Here is a 21,340-nt window from a genome sequence, read left to right on the forward strand (position 1 = left end):
GTTTTGGACTCTTGTTTCCGTGGACTTTATACCGGGGCCCACGTTATAACAGGAAACTGTTGTTGAGGCGCAAAGTGCAGTAGAGTTCCAGGCTGCCACCCTTGGGCAGCTGGGAGGTTCTCCTTCCCCTTTGTGGTGAAGAATCCAGCGGGAAATTGTGACCTCTCAGAGGAGGTATATATGTAGATTTGGAGCTCAGTAGAGAGGGCCGGGTGAAGACAAATCAGAGTCAGCTGGGTACCGTGGCCTATGCCTGTGATCTCAGTACTCTGGTAGGCTGATGCAGGAGGAGCTCAAGTTCCACCCTGTCTCAAAACCAATAAAACATGTAGCTTGGTACAAAGGCCCCGGTTGGATCTCTAATACTAGGGTGGAAAAAAAGAGTTGGTTAGAGAATGAGGTGGTGCTAGGACAGCTCCTCCAAGAACCTCCCAACGAAGGGACATCTGCAGAGGAGCTGGAAAAGGAGTCCCAAGGTGCTGGAGAATGGAGGGCAGGGGACTGCAGGACTGGGAGGCCTCTGTCAGGGCAGAGAGCTTGCAGAAAGCAAGCACTTTGTCTGCCCCTTGCCCAGAGCCCACATCACAGCTAGGGGCCCAGCTGAGTACACAGTGAATGAATGAATGAATGGCCAGAAGAAAGGACACACATCTGAGGTGGAGTCTCCAGGAGAGGGAGAAGGAAGATGGCACCCCCACCCCCACAGTGGAGGACAAGTGGGAGGCTATTCTGGGGCTCCTCCGGGTAAATATAGCCTCAGAATGGAGGGGGACGGCAGCGGAGATGGCTTCCTCGGTTTGTTTGGGGCATTTCCTAATAAGGCTGTGCAGGCCTAGGCGCCGGCCAGCAGGGTGAGGTCAGGGGCTGAGCACTCCATTCAGCCGCCTGCCTCTGTCCCTGTCGCTCCCGCTGCTGCCAGAGCCCCACAGGAAATCAAAACCCCAGCTCTGGCCTCCTGCCAAGACTGCTGCTCAGTGAGGCTCTTAAAGGGCCCCCTCCCCACCTTGCAGGCTCGGCTCAGAGCCAGTTAGGGGCTTCTCTCACGCTCCCCTCAGACAGGCCGCTACACACCTCGCTGCCCCACAGGGTCTGTTTTTCCCATCTGTGGTAGTTCTTGGGCTGGATCCTTCTGAGGCCCTGCACAGCTCTGCTGCCCAGTGGGCTAATCAGAGTCCATTCCTTGCCTCCCAGGAAAAGCTCTGCTGCCCCCAGCCCCGCCCCAGCCTCTCCTTGGGGGAGCCAGCTGCTGCCACTTGATCCTGTGGTGTCACAGCTGCTGTCAGCAATGCCATCCTGCCCAGGCAGGGATGGAAGAATGTGATTTAATTTCTGCTGGAATGTGCCCTCGGGGCTGCCCACAGAAAGGGGGTGGTCATAGGGAGCCCCTCAAGCCTAGGAAACTCAAGGACAGCCCCATTCCCAACCCACAGGGGAGGGCTAAATCCCAGGACAGCCTGCATCAGGATGAATGGAAGAGAGACTGGAACTCCAGGGAGGTGGGAAAAGAGAAGGTTTCTCATACAGGCAGCATGAGTGACGGCTAAGAAGCGGTGCCTGCCCCTGTCCCTGAGTCCCTAGCTCACGGAGGGGGCAGCGCAGGCCTCTCAGAGGCCAGCGGCTGAGGCAGAAAGGCACAGCTTGGCTCAGCACCTGGGGAGGGACAGAAGGGACTCAGGAGAGGGCTGCAGACTTTGCTCTGGAAGGAGGAAAAACCAGCGCTTTCTTCTCTCCCCACTCACCGTCCTGCTTCTCTCACCCCAAGGGCCTTTTCCTGTTCCCCATCTTGCTAACCCACCACCCCAGGTGCAGGTCAGTATTCTCCTCTGCAGCACTTAGGAAAGGGATGCTGCCCCGGAGCTCCAGCCTCCTGGTCCCAGGTCCTGGAGCCCTTCTCCTGTCCCTCAGCCTTCTTTGCTTCCAGGCCACCCCCCCCCCCCCCCGCCTGCCCCAGTCCTATCACCCCCCAGCCCCTGTGCTTCAGCTGTGGTCCAGAAATAACGAGAGAGGCAGGTGCCAGGAGGCCCCTGTTGGGGACCCCTTCCCGCAGCTGTTCCCCAGGGCCCCAGGAAGGTGACCAGAGACTTTGGTTGGCTCCTCCAGGACTGTGTTCCTTCCTTATCCCCAAGGAGAGACAACATCCACTGACAGCCTCACTCAACCTCAGAGCCCCGAGTCTCCGTCCAGGCTCCCCGTTTTTACCTCCCTCTGGCTTCCAGTGATACCGGCTTCTCTGGCCCCTTCCCAACTCCTGAATGAATCCCTTGGTCTCTCCAGGATTCCTTCTTATTCTAGTCACCTCATTTGCCATAAAGTTACATCAGAGTGAACTTCAGCTTGCTTTGATGAGGAAACTGAGGCACTTGCTGATGATACTAGGAGTCCCTAGATGTCACCTGGGGTCTTATAGGAGATGAGTCATACAGGAGTCTGTGGGCTGCCTCTTTCAAATACTCCAGTCCCAAATGGTCAACAGCCACCCCTGTGTTGACAATCCCTGTAAATACTGGGGAGAGCTTCAGGGATAAACAGAAGCCTTGGGCCACCCACTCAGATGGTGCCCTGAACCCAGAGTGCAAATATCCTCCTTCCTCCTTCCTCCTCCCCTCTGCTTTGCTCCCCTCTCCTTCCCAGGCCTTTCTTGGTGCTCTGCCCTTGTGACTGTCAGGTCTCCCTTCCCAGGAGGAAGTTTGCTGCTGTGCAGCACCAGGAATGGAAGTCAGGCCTCTCATGAAAGAAAGGACTCTCATGAGCTGGGAAAGCTACCCAAGCCCTCACTCAGGCAGGGTTCTGACTGCTACCCCTGGAAAATCTTCCCACCCATGGGGGTCAGACAGGCTGAGCATTTTTGAAAGTCTTTGGGAGCTGCTGTGTCATGGTGGCGGGCAGCCAGGACAATGGGGGCCTTTCTCTCTCAGTGCGGGGGACAGGCCCACAGTCAGGGCCTCAGGGCTGAGACAAAGGCCTTAGTGAGATCTGAGTAGTGCTGTGAGACTTAGGGGTGTGGGGGAGGAATGGGGAGGCAGGTGTGGGACACAGCAGCCTGGGGATGTAGGGGGGCTATTGGTTGGCCATCTCCAGATCCATGATGATATTCAAGCCTCTGTGTCCCAGCCTTGTTGGGTCTTCTCTCCCACCTCACTCATCCCCCAGGAACAGGCATCCTGCAGGGTTCCCCACTTTGGACCTGTGGGAAGGTGCCTGAGAGCTAAACACACCCATACTTTCAGGGACTGACTGGGTGGGCAGGTGGTTAGATCTGTGCTGTGCCCTGGGGGGTGGGACACACGCACACATACACACACAGGCGCACGTACTAGCATATTCACACACAGGCAGGCCAGGGCTTGCATTTGGTGCAGGGCACTCTTTGAGTCATTCCTGGATCAGTTCCCTTTCCCCAGGAAGTCCAACAAAGCTGGGAGAAGGCTTCCGTTTCCTGCCAGAGCAGCCCAGCAGGTGTGGAGAGGAGCTCAGATTCCAGTTCAGGCCCTTCATCTACCTCTGGGACTCTCCATGCCAGCAGATCAGAGAAGATGGGGATCCTGGCCTGAGAGTGATTCAGCAACAGTGCCTTGGTGAAAGGCAGACAAATCAAAGCCCTGCCCAGCTCACAAGTAGGGACTCAAGGAGCCCAACCTACTACCTACAGCACCCCTAGAGCTGGGATGTGGCTCCGGGGTGGAGGGGGCCTGATGCACTAGGGCCTGAGTTCAGTCCCCACCGTGGCAACAACACAGCCCACCTCTGCAAGAACCCTAAGGACAGGCACTGCCTGTTTCCCAGCCTTCTCCTGTTCAAGTCCCACCTTCCAAGGCCCCTAGGTTGTTATCCATTCATAAATGCAGTGGGTGATCAGAGGATTAAGTGGGGGTCTTCCCTGGCCCCAGCACCATCCTCGTGCCTGTATCCCCTAAGAAACCCAATCCTTAACTGTGCTTGGCCGGGATGGGGACAGGAATGGATGGGACAGGTGAGGGATGAATGTGGTAGTAGGTGGGTCTGGGAGGTTAGTGCTGGAATCTCACAGACCAGCTGCTTGGGATTTAGACAAGTGTGGGGAAGGCGGGAGCTGGTAGAGATGGCCCAGGAGAGCCCATCCACTACCCTCAGCACGCACTTGTCCTGAAACTGTCTCTGTTAGTCCTGCCTCACTGTCTCTAGGTCTCCATATTTCTCAGCCTTTTCCCCTGCCTCTTGGTTTTACTGACATTTAGGAAAAGGAATAAGGAATAAGAACTGCCCAACTGTGCCAGGCTAGGTGGTGCATGACTGTCATCTCAGCACTCTGGAGGCTGAGACAGGAGCACTACTGGGAGTACAAGGCCAGCCTGAACTATATAACTGAGACCCTGTCTCAAAACAAAACCAAAACCCAAAAAACAACAAAAACAAATAATTGCCAGTGTGGAACTGGGTATGGTGGTGCACACCTGTAATCTCAGTACCTAGGGAGGCTGAGGCAGGAGGAGCACAAGTTTGCACCCACCCCAGGCAAGTTAGAAACTTAGCTGAAACATTGTCCCAAAATAAAAATAAATACAAAAATAGAAAAGGGCCAGAGATGTAGCCCTGGGCTCACTACCCCATTTCCCTCTCTGTCTGTCTCTTTCTGTGTCTGTGTCTGTGTCTCTCTCTCTAACATATACAATTGCCCATGTAGATAGATTATGTGTTGGAACTGGGCACACACAGAGGTGTGTGGACACATGACAGTGTGCAATTGTGTGCATATGAGATTTTATGGCTAAGCCAAATAATCATCCTGTCCATGCATCCTGTCTATGACAGATGTCCATGCATACGTCAGTCCACCAGTCCATCAGAGGGGCAAAACACACCCCTGTGACACACTTATTGAAGGCATAATTCTGCACTGTGCACACACTCTGTACATGAAGCACAACTGGAGTATTATTTCCCCATCCTCAGTGATCTCACCATCAGTCTCCGCTGACTCACTGGTCCTGGCCTGCTTAGTCTGGCCGGAAGTCTTACCTCCTTCCCGCTCTGAGGCGACGGAAAGAAAGGCCGTGGCGCTCCCTGGCGGTCTCCTTAGGCTGCAGTACCAGCCGGGTCTTTGCATGCACGCGCACACAGCATTCTCCAGAGCGATGCCCTGCACTTATAGCGCCCTCTGGTGGCCACAGTGAGACTCACAAACTATCCTGAAGCCGGGCCTCCTGCTCCTTCCTGCTTTCCTTTGGGGACCTGCATGTGTCTTCCTTCACCCTCACACTTCCTAGAGAATCTCTCCCCACCAGGAGCTGAGAACTGGCACTCAAGGTGCCCCCTCTATGCCTTTCTCTCTGGAACCCCTACACCAAACTCCTCTGCTATGGGCACTGTGTCACATACTATCTGACACCCTGACTCTCTTGCTGCCCCCAGCTCCATGGTTTCTTTATTCTATGACTGTGTACTGGGCAGCTTTCAGTGCCAGGCACTTTTATCCCCTGACATCTTAAGGGTTTCTCTGATCTTTAGAAGTTATAAACACAGACGCTGTTTATCCTCTCCTAAGAGGCCCTGCTCATCTGCACTTTGCCTCCCTCTTTCTATCCCCTGCCCTGGTACTGGAGATTGAACCCAGGGCCTTCACCGTAAACTGCATTCCTAGGTCTTTTGAGACAGGGTCTCAATAAGTTGCCCAGGCTGGGCTCAAAGGTAAGATCCTCCTGCCTCAGCTGCTGAGAGTGCTGAGATGGCAGGATTACAGGAGTGTATCATCATGCCCAACTATAGATCACACACACACACACACACACACACACACACACACACACCAAACTTGTTTAGGCTTAAGCACAACTTTATTTCCTGCTGGTGTTACTGGTACTCCATCCTATAAACCCTCTCCCTATGAATATCAGGAATGAGTGGGCACAGTACACCCTAGAGAAACAAGTGGGCAGGATGGCTGGTAGGGAGAGGGTGGGTGAGGCACCTAAGTCTTACCCATTACCCTGAGGGAAAACCTTAGGCCCAGGATAGGGGAGAGAAGGCGGGGCCAGGCTGGAGTGCTTCCCAGAAGCCTCTGTCAGGGGCCCAGCTCTCCACCTCTCATGCTGTCACTTCCTGTGGTTCCAAGGACACAGGGATGGCGGGGGTGGCAGGTGGTGCCAGGGAAAGCAGTGTTTAAGGCCTTGTTCCTTTAGAGCCAGGAGTAGGGCCAGAAGGAGGGGTCAGCAGTGCCCTCCAGTAGCCCGGTAGCCTTTCCTGGTATTCTTCTGAGGTCTTCACTGGGTGCAGAGCGCGGGCCTGGGGAAGACACACATGCCTTCTTGGCTGGGCTCTTTTTGTTCTGTGTCTTCTCAGAGTCTGCCCTCTGATGACCTTGCTCCTTGAATCCTGACTTCATTCAACTGCTCACCCTGATTCAGCCCTTAAGAGCTTGGATGTGGCTGCATGTTCTCAGACACCAGTCCAGGACAGGACTCCCTGGCAGCCACCCACCCACCTCCTCCTCTTTCCCCTAGAGGGGCACGGATCATTCCAGGGCCACATCGCCAGTGCCAGCAGAGCCCCCTCCTTGCACTCACAGTCCTGCGGGGCACACAGGAGATCCGCGGAGACTCCCAACTCCCATCTTCCCGGCAGCGGATCAGCGGCAGGTTGCGTTGGACCAGCCCTTTGCGGCACCGATAGCGAAGCACCGTGTCCACCTCGTAGCGCAGGCGCGGACTGCCGAACACTTGAGCCAGCGGCAGCTCCGGTGGGGGCCCACAGGACACTGCAGGGGACACAGTTAGGAACTGGGAGCCTGGCACCGTGACGACAGCTCCCAGAATTTTGCTAGGGAGGAGTGGAATGGCAAAAGGCCAGGGATTCTGAGTGGTCCATGTGATATCCTGCCCGTGGCGGGGACACAGCCCACTCTCCATGCTCTCCCCACCCCCACTCCTCCTAGATGCCTCACCTAGCCCCATCTTGCAGGTGTAGGACAGGTGATAATTGCAGGGGACGTCACTCCACTGCCCCTGGTCGTGCCACACCATGACCACGCAGTTCTCTCCGGAGAGGAAGTAGCTGTCGGGCTGCCCAGGGTTCCAGTTCTCGTAGAGCTAGGGAGTTGGAGGTGGTCAGGACTAGCCCTGGGTGATAGGCTCATGGGACCTGGGAAGGACCATGAGGGACCCCAGAGTGGGAAGGCTGGGGATCCAGGGTTGGGGACCCTCGGGAAGGGGAAATGAAAGGGCTGGAGAGAGGGAACAGAGAGCAGGAGGCTCAGGATAGAGAACAAGGAGGCAGGAGAGGCCCGGGAAGAAGAGAGACAAGGCCTGCGAAGGGGAAAGAGGACAGAGTCCCTGCCGGTGGGGGCAGGCCCCTCACCAGAGGGACACCATCCGACCACAGGAAGTCGCCTTCGATGGTCCTGTCGTTCAGCCCGATCCACTGGTACTCCCGGTAGCGATCTGGAGAACCGCGGGCGAGTGAGCGCTGCTGCCAGTAGGGGGCGGCCGTTCCCGGGCACCGAAGCCGGGAACCCCGCTAGGGCCACAACCAGCCCTCCCGCATCTCGGGCCGCTGCCTCCAGCCTCTACACACAGACACCAAGGAGGAGAGGAGAAACCCTAGCCGGGCGGGAAGGGACAGGAAAGAGCCGATCCTCCCGAACACAGGGGGCGCAGGGGAGCTGGGAGGGCCGGCCACCCCCCGGAGCTGAGGCCACCCCCTCTTTCTGCAGGCAGGGTGTGAGGAGGGAGAGGCGGGACGCGCGCGCGAGTGGGCTGCGGAGGCGGGGTCGCCGCGGGGCGCACTGTTGATGAAGGCCTGCTCCTCGGGCGTGCGCACGCTGGCCAGGTGCGCGCCCAGCCGCCGGCACTGGCTCTCCGCTTCCTCCCAGCTGCGGCGTGCCGCGAAGTGCTTGTAGCAGGCGCCCTGGAAGCTGTCCCAGCCTGGGCTGCAGGAGCGGAGTCCTGCGTGCAGTGGGTTGGGGTCTCAGGCCGGAAGACCAAGGGATCTCTTGGGAAAGCACTGGCTTCCTCCTAACGCCACGGGACAGCGAATCCCGACTGCAGGGCAGGGCCTCCTCTGAGATGCCTCTTCTGAGCTACAGTAAAGGCTGTAGGATGGGGTCTGGGTCTCTACAACCCTCACCCGGAGAAGCGCTGAGCCCTCCTCTTGCTGCAGGGAAGGCCGCATGTATTGACTGCCTACTGGAGGCCGGGATGCCCTTCTCTAAGCAGCATTCGGGCTCCGTGTGACAGACAGGACATGCCGAGCAGGGATGGAGAAGCTGTGTAATTTGCCTAAGCTAGGGAATAATTCATGACAAATCCAAACCAATGTCTGTGTCCCACCCTCCCCCTGTAACTAATATATTGGGGCAAGGCCCAAGCTTCAGATCTGCCCCTCAAGTCCCTTAACAAACTCACCAATATCACACAGGTGTCCCCCATAGCCAGGCAAACACAGGCAGCGGATCCCCTCTTCCTCCTCCAAGCACGTCCCTCCATTGTGGCAGGGGTTGGGGATGCAGTCACCTGAGGGAGGAGAGAAGTGAGCAGGAGAGCAAGGACTCCAGCTGTGCAGCCTGTACCCTCCAGGGAAGGGACAGAGGGGTTCAGGGGTTCAAGCCTGACTCCTTGTCCTGAGAGCCTGACCCTGGTCACAGTCTGGCTCTGAGTTCTGGGTCTCTCCCCAGCCTCCACCCCTACTCATTGGCTCAGCCCCGTGCAGGCCACCAGTGGGGGCCCAGTCCAACAGGAGCAGAAGGGAGGTGGCACTAGCAAAGACACTGAGCTGTTGGTGACAGAGACCAAATTTCTCTGGGGCTATTGGCTTCTCTGTGTGACACTGGCAGGTCTGGAGTTCAGTCCCACCCCCTTGTCTTTTGCGCCAGGTCCCAGCTCAGTGGGCTGGGGGCACTGGAGGAGCAAGAGAGACGGAGACAGAAAGACAGACAGAGAGAGAGAAAGAGAGAGAGAGAGAGAAAGAGCCTGATCCTGGTACCTGATGTGGTACAGTCCAGAGCACTAAGGAATGTCTCTCCTGGCCATGGGCAGAGTCAGTTGGCACAGAAGTTAGAGATCAAGCCAAAGTTCCTTGCTCAATGCCCTGTCCTCTCTCTCAGCACTGTCTTCTAGTGTCTGGCTAGCCACACACACTGAGCCTTTATAAAACATCACCCACTTCAGCACTCTACAAGACACACACACATTTTTTCTTTTTTGACACTGGGCATTGAGCCTAGAGCATTGTGCATGCTAAGCTAGTCCTCTGCCACTGAGCTGCATCCATGCCTCGCTGTGTTGCCCAAGCTGGCCCAGAAATTGTGATCCTCCTTCCTCAGCCTTGTGAGAAGCTGGGGTTATGAGTGCATGCTACCGTGCCTGTCTTACCTTACTTGTATTTCACAGACTCTTATTAAGTAGCTTCTCCACATTCTGCTTTGGGCTGTGGCAGGTTCCCTAGCTGGGCTCTACCTCACTTGCTCCTGCTGTCTCCTTCAGGGAATTCCCTGAAACTGATCCTGCCCTGCTCTAGGCCTGCAATCTGCTGTCTGTATTTGGTGCAACTGGCTAGGCTATCTGCCTTCTCTGGATGCTCTCTGGACCCTTTGATGGGAGATGATTTCTTTTAGGCCCTGTCTGGGTGTTGGAGGAGCTCAGTTTCATTCTGACCCAGGGAGAAATGGCTTCACAGACTACAGTGCAGCCAGTGTCTTCAGTCATAATGGATGGTAAAATCACCCCGTTTGGACCTCACCGTCTTCCCCTGGAATCAAGGCCAGGGTCCACAGTGCTTCACAATGGCCTGATATGGATCCAAGAGCAGTGGTGGGGAAAAATTAGAGGTGATTCAAAGAATTTTTCCCAGATGACCTCACCATTTGAGTAAAATGAATTAGCTTTTCTACTCACATTTTCTTCTCACTGGCCAACAGTTTCCCCCCAGCTGATAGTGCTCCCCCACCCCATGTTTCATTTAACCAATCAGAACTAGGCCCAGCAGTGAGTAGTTTCCTGAACGCTCCATTTCACATTCCCCTGCTTCCTCTTGTCCCCACCCCTTCCTGTCCAGCCCTCCAAGCCTGGGGGCAAAGACTCTCAAACTCATTGGTACCCCCTAACCCCAAGTCATAGGCCCCATCCCTGGCTGTGGGTGGCAGGACCAGACCCCAAGTTGAGCAGAGTAGGGTGAAGGGACTCATCTTGGGAGACCATCATTTTTTTTGGTACTGGGGATCAAACTCATAATCTTATGCTTGCCAGGCAGGCGCTTGTACTGCTAACCTAAACCCCAGCCCTTGGGGGCCATCTTATCTTCCTCTCTTTGGATGTTTCCTTCTCTCCTGGTGAAGCAGCAGGCCAGGGGACCTCTAGCTCCTCCCCTAGGCTCCTTTACTAATTCTTCAGAGAATTCCAGAGGTGTGACTCTCCCTCACCCCTTGCCACTGCAAAGCCAGATTGGTGCAGAGACACAAGTGAAATGGGCAAGCCATGGTGTGATGTAGGGACCCCTAGCCCACTCTGGGCTATCTGAGAGAGAGGGGCTGCGGCAGGGAGGGTCCTAACCTCCAGGAGCCTCCACTGGGAATCAGGGCCTTCTTTGGATAGGCAGGGCTTCTCTTAGATCACAGAACCCAACTTCTCACACCCTCTATCACCACCCCCCATTAACAACTTCTCCAGCATCAGAGTCTGAGATCTTTCAGGTTTGGGAAGGGTGGAACCTTTCCCCCTGGCGTGATCATTAGTGCAGGGGTTAGTGAGGAGAAGTGTGGACAACGGGTAAAGTAAGAAGACAGTGGCCTCCTGCTGAGATGAGGCATTAGGGCTCCCAGATGCCAGGGAATGACTGTATGCTGAGAAACTTTCCGAGTCACTACTGTCTACAGGAGCCACCGAGGTGGGTCAGAAATCAGTGCATAAATGCATCACCCCCTTCTCGCTCGGTGGGTTTCTCCTCATCAGGAGTGCAGGACTACATGCCCAGGGAGTGTTGCTGGGGCAGTGTGCACAGTCATGTGAGGGAACTGGGCAGTCAGGAGGGAGTGTGGACAGGTCTGGGAGAGGCTGGGAGTCAGCAAGGGCTGTTAGACTGCTAGGATTGGTGCAGGCTGAAGAGGAAAAAAGAAGAGGGGCACAGAGAAAGGGGGAGAAGCATGGAGCCAGAGAAAAGTGCCAGAGATCTGCCCAAGACACAGATCAAGGAATGAGAGGGCAGACAGAGGAGATGGAGACAGAGGTGCCAGCGTTTGGTTACAAAGCGGTTTAATAGACATTTATTTCCAAGGCTTGTTTTCCATGAAACAATCAAAAATACTTCACAGAAGTAGTGGTTTAAGGCTCTTTTGGGTGAAGGCTCTTTTGGACCCCAGAGGTCAAGGGGCGGGGATAGACTCCCAGGCTTCCCTGAGATAGGCCAGTAGGAGATGACTGAAGGGGACAGCACACAGGTGGGGAGGATGGACCTGGCCCCAAAAAGCAGCAGGTCATTACCCTGGAGAGGCATGAGGATGCTGTGGGGTCAGTGGGCTACAAAGGTCACGCGTGGTCAGTGGTGGGGCTGGAGTTGCAGAGCGAGGAACAGAGAGCTGGGATAAAGTCACAGGTGAGAATCCAAGCCTGGAGACCCACAGGCAGAGACAAGAGAGTGAGGGCAGAGGACAGGAGTCTGGAGTAACAGTGAAAGACTACAGGTCAGGTGGTCCAAAACTGCACTGGGAGAAAAAGGAGCAGCACAGACAGAAAGACTGAGCCTTGGGCAGAGTTACCTGATGAGGGGGCCACGGCCACTCCACCTTGGCTGGCACTGTCAGTGGGCAGCACGGGTGGGGCCTGCACTGAAGTCCCTGCTGGGGTGCTTCTTCCAGAGTTCTCTTCCGGGGGGGCCTCCAGGTCCCTGGTACCCTCAAGGGCTGGTGTGGCAGGAAGCAGGGGTGGAGTGTCCTCGGAGCTCCCTGCCTCCTCACTTTCTCCTTGAGGGACCCCAGAGAGTTCAGGACCCCCAGTTTCCTCCCCCTCCTCTCTCGCCCCAGCTGGAGTGAAAGGCAACAGGGATGCTAGGCTCCCCTCTTTGGTAGTGGGGAGAGTCTCAGTAGGTGGCCTACGGAGCCTTGGAGATCTGGGAGCTTCCGACTGTCCATCAGGGGGTGATAATGTGCCTGGCTGCAGGACTGAAGATGCCTGGGAGAGTGAGTTCTCTGATTCTTCCATGGGGACAGGGCTGCTGAGTTCCCCAGGCCACACCCACGCGTCCTCATCCTCCACTTCCTCCTTCTCTTCTTCCTCTGTCTCTTCTTCTTCCTTGTATTCTTCCTCCTCCAATGCCTCGTCCTCCTCTTCTGAGGACCCCGTGGGTGGTACAGTGGATGCAGTTTTGAATTCTGGGGGTGGGGAGGGGAGAGAATCACACAGAGTTCAGCACCAGGGACAGCACCCTCTGAAGGTCAGGAAGAAAGAAGGCAAGAGGAGAAAGGATGGGGGTGGGCACTGGAAGGGAAACTCCAGAGAAAAGAAAGAGCCCACCCTAGGGAGAAGTGGTGTGTGTTCCACACTAGAAAAACTGCAACATAAGCAGTACTGTTCAGGCCACAGTTAGCACTGTGAGCTGTCTTCAGTTTGCCTCTCCCTCTCCTAATCTGTCTCTAGTCTGATTTGGGTAGGTAAGGCAGAGAAGGAACAAGGAAAGGATAGCCTCTTAGTCCCTCTTAGTCCTCTTCTTGCTTCCCTTGAGGCAGCCTCTTAGTCCAAGCGTGGACAGAACCAGATTTGGGAGTGGATTTTACTAGAAAAGTAAATTTGGGGCAAGCACAGGAGAGATGCCCAGCACCACTGAGCTGCCAAGAAAGACAGGACAGAATCATGCCAGCCATGAGCCCAGCATCTGCCTGGGCTTGGCCCCTTCAGTCCCAACTTCTCTCCAGTGACTGACTCAGAGTAGGGGATTTAGGTTACCTAGAAGGGTCCTGGGGGCCTCTGCTGGATCCTCAGGAGTGGAGCTTCCACCTCCCCCATCTTCCATGATAGGGATGGAGTAGATGGCTCCTCGGGACTCGCTCTCCATAGCTTCTAGAGGCAGCTGCAGCTCTTCCAGGGTCTCTGTCACTGTGACAATGGCTTCTAGCCCATCAGAGGCTGAGTTGGAGACCCCAGGGATGGCAGAAGGGTGGGCAGAGTCTGCAGCAGGAGGAAAATTGCTATGGGAGGCTGATTAGGTAGGTGGTTCCATGGACTGTGTGTGAGGCTGACCTGCTAGAGACCCTGAAATTCTCTGTTCCCTCTCTGCCTCCCTGTGGTGCACCTGGACCCTGGGAGCACCATAGAACTTTGCCACCCCTTCCTCAAATGTAAACCAAAGGCCTATTATGTGTTCTGTCAAGCATTCTCTTGAGCATTGAGAATATAGTGCAGAATAAAATAGCTACTTCCTGTCATCAAGAAAATTTATATTCCAGAGAGAGATAATAAGCAAATAAGCATATTTTATAATGATACAGTATAAGAACAATCAAACAGAGTTATGAGACAGTGTAATGGGGAGTTCTGCCACAGAGGGATCAGGAAAGGCTCAGTTGAGAGCTGTTCCCTTGAGGGGAGGACAGAAGCTGAAGGACAGGTGGAGTGGCCTCAATACCTTGGAGTCTTGAACTTGGGTCAAGGTGCAGGGACTCTAGTCATCCCAAGCCTCTTGACATGGAAGGGCCCTGGCACCATCCCCACAGGGGAGCTGAGGAGCAAAGTGTAGGAAGAACTTGTGATAGTCAACACCTGAGAGTCCCAGGAGTGGGGCAGAAGAAGGGGCCACCTCCCTGGGGATTCACTCTTTCCAAATGTCAGTTTAGGCTCAATTATCTTCTCTGCGGCAAGCCCATGAACTGACGGTGGAACTAGGCTAAGGAAAGCCCTGCCAGCAATCTGTGCTTGGTCAGGCAAGACAGGACAGCATGTCTCTGCCGGGTCACCTGCTCTGGTGAGTCTGACTCCATACCAGACCTTCTGGCCCTGAGTTTTGCTGCCTGTTCTCCACCTGCTCTCCCTTAAGTCATGCTCCCTCCCTCCCTTTCCACTTCTCCCAGGAGAGAGTGCTTGACCCACAGCCTGTCCTTGAGGTCCTGCTCCCTGTGGCAGTTGTGTCTGTCCATCAGTATGTGGTGGATAAAGATCTGATGTAGGTTCAGAAACCCTCTGGAAAACATTTGGTCAACTAGAACTTGAGTAGGTCACTCATTGAACCAAGAGGAAGTCAGTCATCACTGCTGTGCCAATAAACTGATGGGCAATGGGCACTTCTGCAGCAGCCCAGTGAAGACACAAGCATGGATTACTGGGCAGGCAGAGAAGGACATGCAGAAAGGTGATTACTCCCCGAGCCCACACCATTGAGTGAAACCAAGCGTGGAGCATGCCCAGAAGTAGAACCCTGGATGACAAGCTGGGCACCACCTTCGGTAGATGGTCAGGACTCCAGAGGACCTGGTCAGAGCTGGGGTGGGATCTGCAGTTCTGCAGGGAGGGGCTCACCTCGGAAGCAGTAGACGTTGAAGCGGCTGTGCTTGTTGGGGAAGCCGGTCTGGTTGGGGAAGAGGAAGAGGGTCTTGACACCAGGCAGGCCCCCACCACAGCGCTGGCTAGGTGTGACGATGGGGTATCGCACGCTGCCATCAGCCAGCCAGCCGGGGCTGCAGCGATCCAGGCCACCATCCCAGGCTGCATACAACTGGCCTGTGGTGGCGATCTCTGCACCCCGCTCCCGGCAGTATTCCTGGGCCTCCTCCAATGTCAGCTTGTCTGGGGGAGCACCTAGGAACAGCTCTCCTGGGTGGGGAAGAGGAGGCCATCACTAGGTGGTCAGCAGCTCCTTCCACCCTGGCTTAGGCTTCTCATCTGTGACACTGGTCAGTGACCCTGACTTATAGGATCAAAGTGTAGACAGAACCCCAGGATGAATATTAGAGCTCGGAGGAATGTGGCCCCACTTTCTCATTCTGCAGAGTCATTCTGCACGGTCTGAACAGTAGGTAGCAGAATAGATAGATCTCACACTTGGCACCCTGCCACTTGTCTGAGGCTTTGGTCACGAATTTGCCTCTATGACAGGGTTGAGACCCTGACTGTCTTCTTACCCCCTTGCTTCCTCCCTTAAACTTGTGAGGGATAGTGAGGTCCAGCAGAGGGTCCAGGGAGTACTAAAGAAAAGGTTTATTCTCTGGCAACCCCTCACCCCCAATCACCATTTAGGTCCTCAGCATAGCAGTACACATCATAGAGGTCATCTGGGTCCACCACTCCATAGTTTCGCACCCCAGGGAAGCCATCCATGTCTCCGTAACAGGCCTCTCGTGGTGTCTGGATGGGATACCTGGGGAGGGAGGATAAACACTCAGTAGCAGTGCCTTCCCAGGCAGCCATTCCATGTTGACCCTGCCCTTAGCAGCCTGGCTACCATCCCCCAGGCTGGGCCTCATCAGCATCAGACCCCCTTTTCACCAGAAATGGGAGCCTCGGATACCCACCCTGACCCAGCAGGCAGCCCTGGGAGACCAGAGGACACAGCTACTTCAGAGACAGCCAGAAGCCCTTGATCCATGGCCCCAACCCACCTCACAGTCTGGTCAGACAGCCAGCCAGCATCGCACTGCTCGTAGCCCCCAAGGTAGGCGGCGTAAAGCTGTTCAGGTGTGGCAATGCGGGCGCCTATCCGAGCACAGGCTTCCTGGGCCCCGGCAAAGGAGAAAGCATAGCGGGCAGAGCCCTCTCGGTAGAGAAAAACAACCCCTGAAGGCAGAGAGGATTTCTGATCACCCAGCACACAGACTGCCCTTTCCCTCCTGTCCTGCCTTTGCACCAAAGTGTTGACTGTATGATTGAGCTCACTCTATAGCATGAAGGATTTAAACTAGAACACAGGTAGAATTGCTTTTATCTGATGTTTTGGTGGATTTTTGTGTGTGGGTTTTTGTTGTTTTGTGTTTGTTTGTGCTGAGGATTGAAGTCAAGGCAGTGAGTGTGTCCGTGAGCTATATCTTTTGCCTTTTTAAAAACTTTTATTTTGAAACAGGATCTAAATTGCCCATGCTGGGCTTGAATTTGAGATCCTCCTGCCTCAGCCCTCTGAGTAGCTCCCCTACTCAGAGTGAGCACTCCCCAGGACAGGAATGCTCCCTCCTTTTGGAGCATCTCTCAAACCCTGCACTCACCCTTGACCTTGACCTCCACCGCATCGCTGCTGTCATCGATGCCATGCTGGACCTCACAGCGGTAGATACCGGAGTCGTTGGGCCGTAGTTCGCTCAGAACCAGCGACACATCCGTAAGCGAAGCGGGGTAGGCTGGCAGTGCCACTCGGAATCGGTAGGCCTCGCTCACCTTGACACGCAGCCCGCGTGCCACCAGCACCTCAGTCTCGCGACCACCGGCCAAGAAAGTCCACTTGACCCTCGGGGAGCCCGGTGCGGCGCGGCCCCGTGGCCGCAGGGCATGGACATAGCACGGGATGGTGAGGTCGCCGCCCAGCACGCCCTGCAGCGGCGCAGCGTGGGCCCCAGCGATGCGCACACGGAATGCGCGGTCCTCTGCAGGTGGGCGAGGAGGCAGGGACGCAGGAAGACTGCATTCCCTGCTTCATCGCCGTGGGCCCCAAGCCCGCCAGGATCCGAGTCTTCTAGGACTACCTAGGGCTTCCAGAATCCTCCCTCCGGCCTCTTGGGTCCTCCCCGGATTCTCAGGCCTACCCCAGGTCCTCCACAGCGCCTGGTCCTCCAGCTTGTCCTCCCAGTTGCCCAGGCTCTGGGCTCGGCTCTGAATCTCCTTTGGGTTCCTCCTCTCCTCAGCCCTGCGCCTACCTCATGGCCCGCCCCACCCACCGTGGCTTGCCCACTCACCCTGGCCTGCCCTATGCACCAGCCTAGTCCCGCGCCTCCGGCCTCGGGCTTTCCCTCCTCCTTGTCCACTCCCACGGGAGTACACCCAGGACACCTGACACTAGGTGGCGTTGCTTACCCGAGCTGTCGGTATCCAGGACGTCCGCTTCGAGGACCCGAGCCATGGCTAGGGCTGCCATCAGAGCCAGGAGCAGTGGTGCCATGCTGCAGGCTGGGGAGGAAAGACCAGACTGGGCTCCAGTGAGGACTTCCTTGCTCCCTGCCACACTGCATGAGCTCGCACCCATCAGGAAGGGTTTCTGATCCCTGTCTTCCCTGTCAAAGGATTCTTCCTCAAAGCTGAGACCTCCATCCTGTCAACTCACTGTGTGACCTAAGCAAGTTCTTTACCCTCTCTGGGCCTGTGTTTTTTTTTTCTTCCCCAGGGTCCTGAGGAAGCCAGAAGGGGCTGTTTACGACCCTGGATACAAGTTCACAAGTTGGGATGAGGTTATGTGTTTTGACAGTGCCTTATATCAAACAAAACCTTTACATATGCACAACATCAGGCACATGGTAGGTCAGCAGATGCTTATAGCGTGAATAGTGGGTGCTTTTATACAGTCGGATCCAATACCAGTGGGTTCCACATCCACGAATTCAAACGACTGCAGATCAAAATATTCAGAGAAAAATCATGTCTATTCTGAACATGTGCAGACTTTTCAGTTATTATTCTCTAAAGGGTATAACAACTATTTACATACCATTTACATTGTATTGAGTACAATTAGAATTCTAAGATGGTGACATATGCTTATAACCCCAGCACTCTCGGAGACCAAGGGAAGAAGACTGTAAGTTCAAGCTCAGCCTGGGAAACTTAACAGTTTAGTGAGAACCTATGTGGAAAGGAGGGGGGGGGGGAACCAGAGCAAAAGATGGCTGGGAATGTAACTCAGTGATAATGGTCTGGATTCAATCCTCAGTACAAAATACAAATTCAGAGATGGCTTAGAGCATACAAACATGGCACACAGGTTCTATGCAAATACTGCACCATTTTACATAAGGGATCTAAGCATCTGCAAGTTTTGGCATCCACTGGGGCTCCTAGGACCAAAGCCCCACAGATATGCAGGTGCAACTGAGAATTCCACCTGCTCTCCCAGTGTCAGGCACCTTCTTAGAATCCAGAGCCTTCCTCTCCTGTAGTCACCTGTCCAGCCCTCCTGCCTGTCTCTTTCTCTCTGGGCACCACACACACTGGGCTCCTCCGGAGGGATCCTAGACTGAAACCAGGCAACGCACAACTTGTCCCCAGCCCATTTTCTCCTTATTTCCTCCCAACACTGCTCATAAGGAAACTCTTCTCTTCGGGCCCATCCTCCTCACCCACTTCCCTGCACCCCCCTTCTTCCTCCAGCCATTCCTTTCTGCCTGGCACGGGCTTTCCCACCGGATCTCCTGGCTCTGAAACCAGTTGGGACAAAGCCCCTGTCTCTGCCAGGCTGGCCTTCATCCAGATGCTCCCTCCCCCATCCCACCTTTTGTAAAGGCCCTGAGCTTGGGGTGACCCCCCTGCCCCTGGCTATTAGAAGCTCTAGAACCCAGAACAGTCTGCCCAAGACCTCAAAGCACTTGTCCTTTTCATAAGAGAGGTGAGGTGACATTGAGAAATAGAGACTGATGTCCCCCTCCAAGAGGAACAAGGCTGACCCAAGCCCTGGGTCCCTAGCAAGACCAGATCAGCAGGCATCAGGCCAGTGTGCCCTCAGGATAGAAGAGTGCAGAGTTATTGCCAACATCGTCTTTAGAGTTAGAGGATGTGAGGGCAATCTGGCTGTGACATCTGTCACTGCACTGGTCATCAGGGTTGATTTGGCTGATCTAGCTGGCTAGATAGGTGTCCCCTCCCTGCCTCAATGCTCCATGTTCATCCCTGCCATAGTTACACACTTGATCAAAGAGGATGACCACCACGACAGAGGAGCATTGTTCCTCCATCAAGGGTATCGAGTAGGAGTAGCTGCACTCGCCTGCCAGAATCTCTAAACAAACTCTCAAAAGTTAGAGGAATATAGGGGCTGGGGATTTAGCTCAGCGGCATAAGCGCCTGCCTTGCAACCAGGCAGTCATGAGTTCGATCCCTGGTACCGGTAAAAATACAAAAAAAAAAAAAAAAAAGTTAGAGGAATATGGGGGTGCCAGCCTGCCACGGAAGAGGCCGGTGATACAGCAGGTTAGACTACAGACAGGACTTCCTACAGATCAAATTTTCTCCCACTGAGTACCCACTGGTACTCCAGGCTTGTTGTTCAACATCCATCTCCTACCCTATCAGACTGTTTCACATACGGCCCCCTTCCCTGAGCTAAAAATGATGGGGAGCCCTTCTCCTGGGTCCTCCTAAGTCAGCCTGTGCTGCCTCTTCCTCTACTTCCCTCCCTGCCCTAAGCATCATTTGGTTCAAGTCAGAGCTGCTGGGAGGAGTAGAGAGCCAATGCTTAGGGGATCACTCTGGTCTGAGAGGGAGAATGAGGGCCACATGAGAGGGTCCTGACACGCTAACACTAAGCACAAGCACTGGAGAAGACTGTTGTCAGCTGGCTGGTGCAGGGACACTTGGCAAGAGTAGCCAGTACCAGGAAGACTATTTGCCACCACGTATTGGAGGGGGGACATGGCCCAGTCTTGGTGCCACCGTGAAAGCTGGGGGCTGGAGCTCTTATTACCCTGGATCCCCAATAGGCAGCCCCGGAGCCTGTGAAACTGGCATCCCTCTGGGCCAGTACCCCACTTGCACCACCCTTTCACTTCTTCTCTGACAGCTGGTGACCAGTGAGGGCCTGACCACCCAGGGAACATGGAGGACATCACATGTCCCTCTAAGAGCAGGGGCCACTGACCACAGGGGACCAAGAGGAGCCCTAAGTGGCTCTTTCCTCTCCCCATAGTCCCGTGGAGCCTGAGTCCTTGCTGGCACAATGAGGGGTCCTGAGGAGATTCCCTGGCAGGGGGCACCTGGGGCTCCAGACCCTGGCCTGCCATGCCACACCTGGTCCATCTCCTCTCTTTCGTCCATCCAGAGCCTGTCCTGTAACCTCAGTGCCAAGCAGACATCCCTTCCCCTGCCCACACTTCCCTCTCTCCAACCCAGCATCTCGCTCCAGCCTCTGGATCCTTGCCTTTGCCTTGATCTCAGCATTTCAGGAACTTTCCTCTTGCTGTATTATCATTCCTGTCCATCTGCCTCACAGGCTTCTCAGACTGATCCCCAGACAATCAAGACCAGGTCACGTGTAAGTGTGCGTGTGTGCGCACATGCATGCCTTGTGTCTACCTTAACACCCATCAGCTCCATGCCCAGTACCCACCAGCCGCCAGTTCCAGGTCTGCTGTGCAGGACTTGAGCTCCAGGCTCAGCAGGGAGTTAGCCTGTGACAGGAGGGACCAACAAGAACTCACAGTCCCAGGGACGCCTTGGGCTGGCAGGAATAATTGCAATAATCCTATAAATAGTGCTATTTATTGGAAGCACAACTAATAATACTATGAGCAACAGCCCCAGCAGAGCTGTTCAGCCCCCCTCTGGTATAAAATCTGAACTGTGGACTATGGGCTTCTTAGCAGCCAGGCTAACCATAACACCACAGGCCTGGCACCACTGTGAGTGGGTCTATGGTGGGCACTGTTCCCTGATCCAGCTGGAGTCAGCTGAAATTTAAGTGATGCAGATAATAAGGGTGCAAAGAAAACCGGTGCCAATCTCTTGGCCTTTTTAGAACCATGTGAGCAGAGCTACTCTGATGGAAGGGGGTGTGGACTCCCCTGGGAGTAGCTTCCAGCCCTGTACAGCCTTGCACAGCCCAATTCCAACTGACCCTTCCGCTGAGAAAAACCACCAGTATGACTCCCTCTTACAGGATGGGGAGCTGAGACTCAAGGAGGTCTACCAACTAGCCCAAGGTCACACAGCAAGTAAGTGGCAGAGTCGAGGTTCCAGCTCTGGCCGGCATAGTTGCCCTCCGTGGCTCTTATAAAACGCATGCGGGCTGCGCGAGGTGTCCAGGAAAGGTCGCAGGCTGCTCTCTCTGCCACCGCCTTGCAGGAGGCAAGGTCGGAAATTCTCGCGGGCAGCTGCTAGATGACTGGAGCACGCAGTAGAGGAGACTAGAGGACCAAGGGGGCGTTCCCATTCCGCCGGGGCTGCAGTCTGGACCACGGGAAGCACCCGGGGTGGGGGCGCGAGTGCGTGCAGGAGTGCGCGAGGGTGCAACCGAGGCGGGCTGAGGAGGTTGCTGGGTGGTGGTCGCAGGGCCGGGCTCTCCCCTCCCGGTTCTTGCCGGGGACACTCACCTGCCCAGGGAACTCAGGGGGTGCGGGCGGAGCTGCGAAGTTTCCCGCTGCTCCGGGGGTCTCCTCCGGGATTCTCCTCTGGGTTCGAAGCTCTTCCCGGCCACTGCCGCGACTGCAGCGGAGACTGCGCGGGCACGAGGACCAGGCCGGCTGCAGGGCGCACGAAAGAGGGCG

At 55.4% G+C, this 21,340-nt stretch overlaps 1 protein-coding gene across 2 annotated transcripts; it reads right to left on the reverse strand.

Annotated features, from left to right (window-relative positions):
• Positions 1-5,788: 5,788 nt before the first annotated feature.
• Positions 5,789-21,340, reverse strand: Bcan (brevican). 2 transcript variants are annotated; one of them, XM_005006183.4, is made up of 15 exons: positions 21,167-21,316; positions 20,185-20,245; positions 16,947-17,039; positions 16,145-16,519; positions 15,548-15,722; positions 15,179-15,306; positions 14,469-14,762; positions 12,903-13,124; positions 11,720-12,331; positions 8,376-8,483; positions 7,758-7,916; positions 7,330-7,412; positions 6,917-7,061; positions 6,540-6,730; positions 5,789-6,258 (listed from the first exon to the last, which is right to left on the reverse strand). In XM_005006183.4, exons 3-15 carry the CDS (start codon positions 17,029-17,031, stop codon positions 6,136-6,138), a joined length of 2,700 nt encoding a protein of 899 aa, XP_005006240.1. In that variant the 5' UTR covers positions 17,032-17,039; positions 20,185-20,245; positions 21,167-21,316; the 3' UTR covers positions 5,789-6,135. The 2 variants fall into 2 exon arrangements, with proteins under 2 accessions (XP_005006240.1, XP_003475441.1); XM_003475393.5 differs by lacking the exon at positions 20,185-20,245 and having other exon boundaries at positions 21,167-21,340.

The sequence above is a fragment of the Cavia porcellus genome, unplaced genomic scaffold (genome assembly GCF_034190915.1).
Source record: "Cavia porcellus strain 051 isolate PalLab524CR breed Dunkin Hartley unplaced genomic scaffold, mCavPor4.1 scaffold_6, whole genome shotgun sequence".
Classification (NCBI taxonomy): Eukaryota; Metazoa; Chordata; class Mammalia; order Rodentia; family Caviidae; genus Cavia; species Cavia porcellus.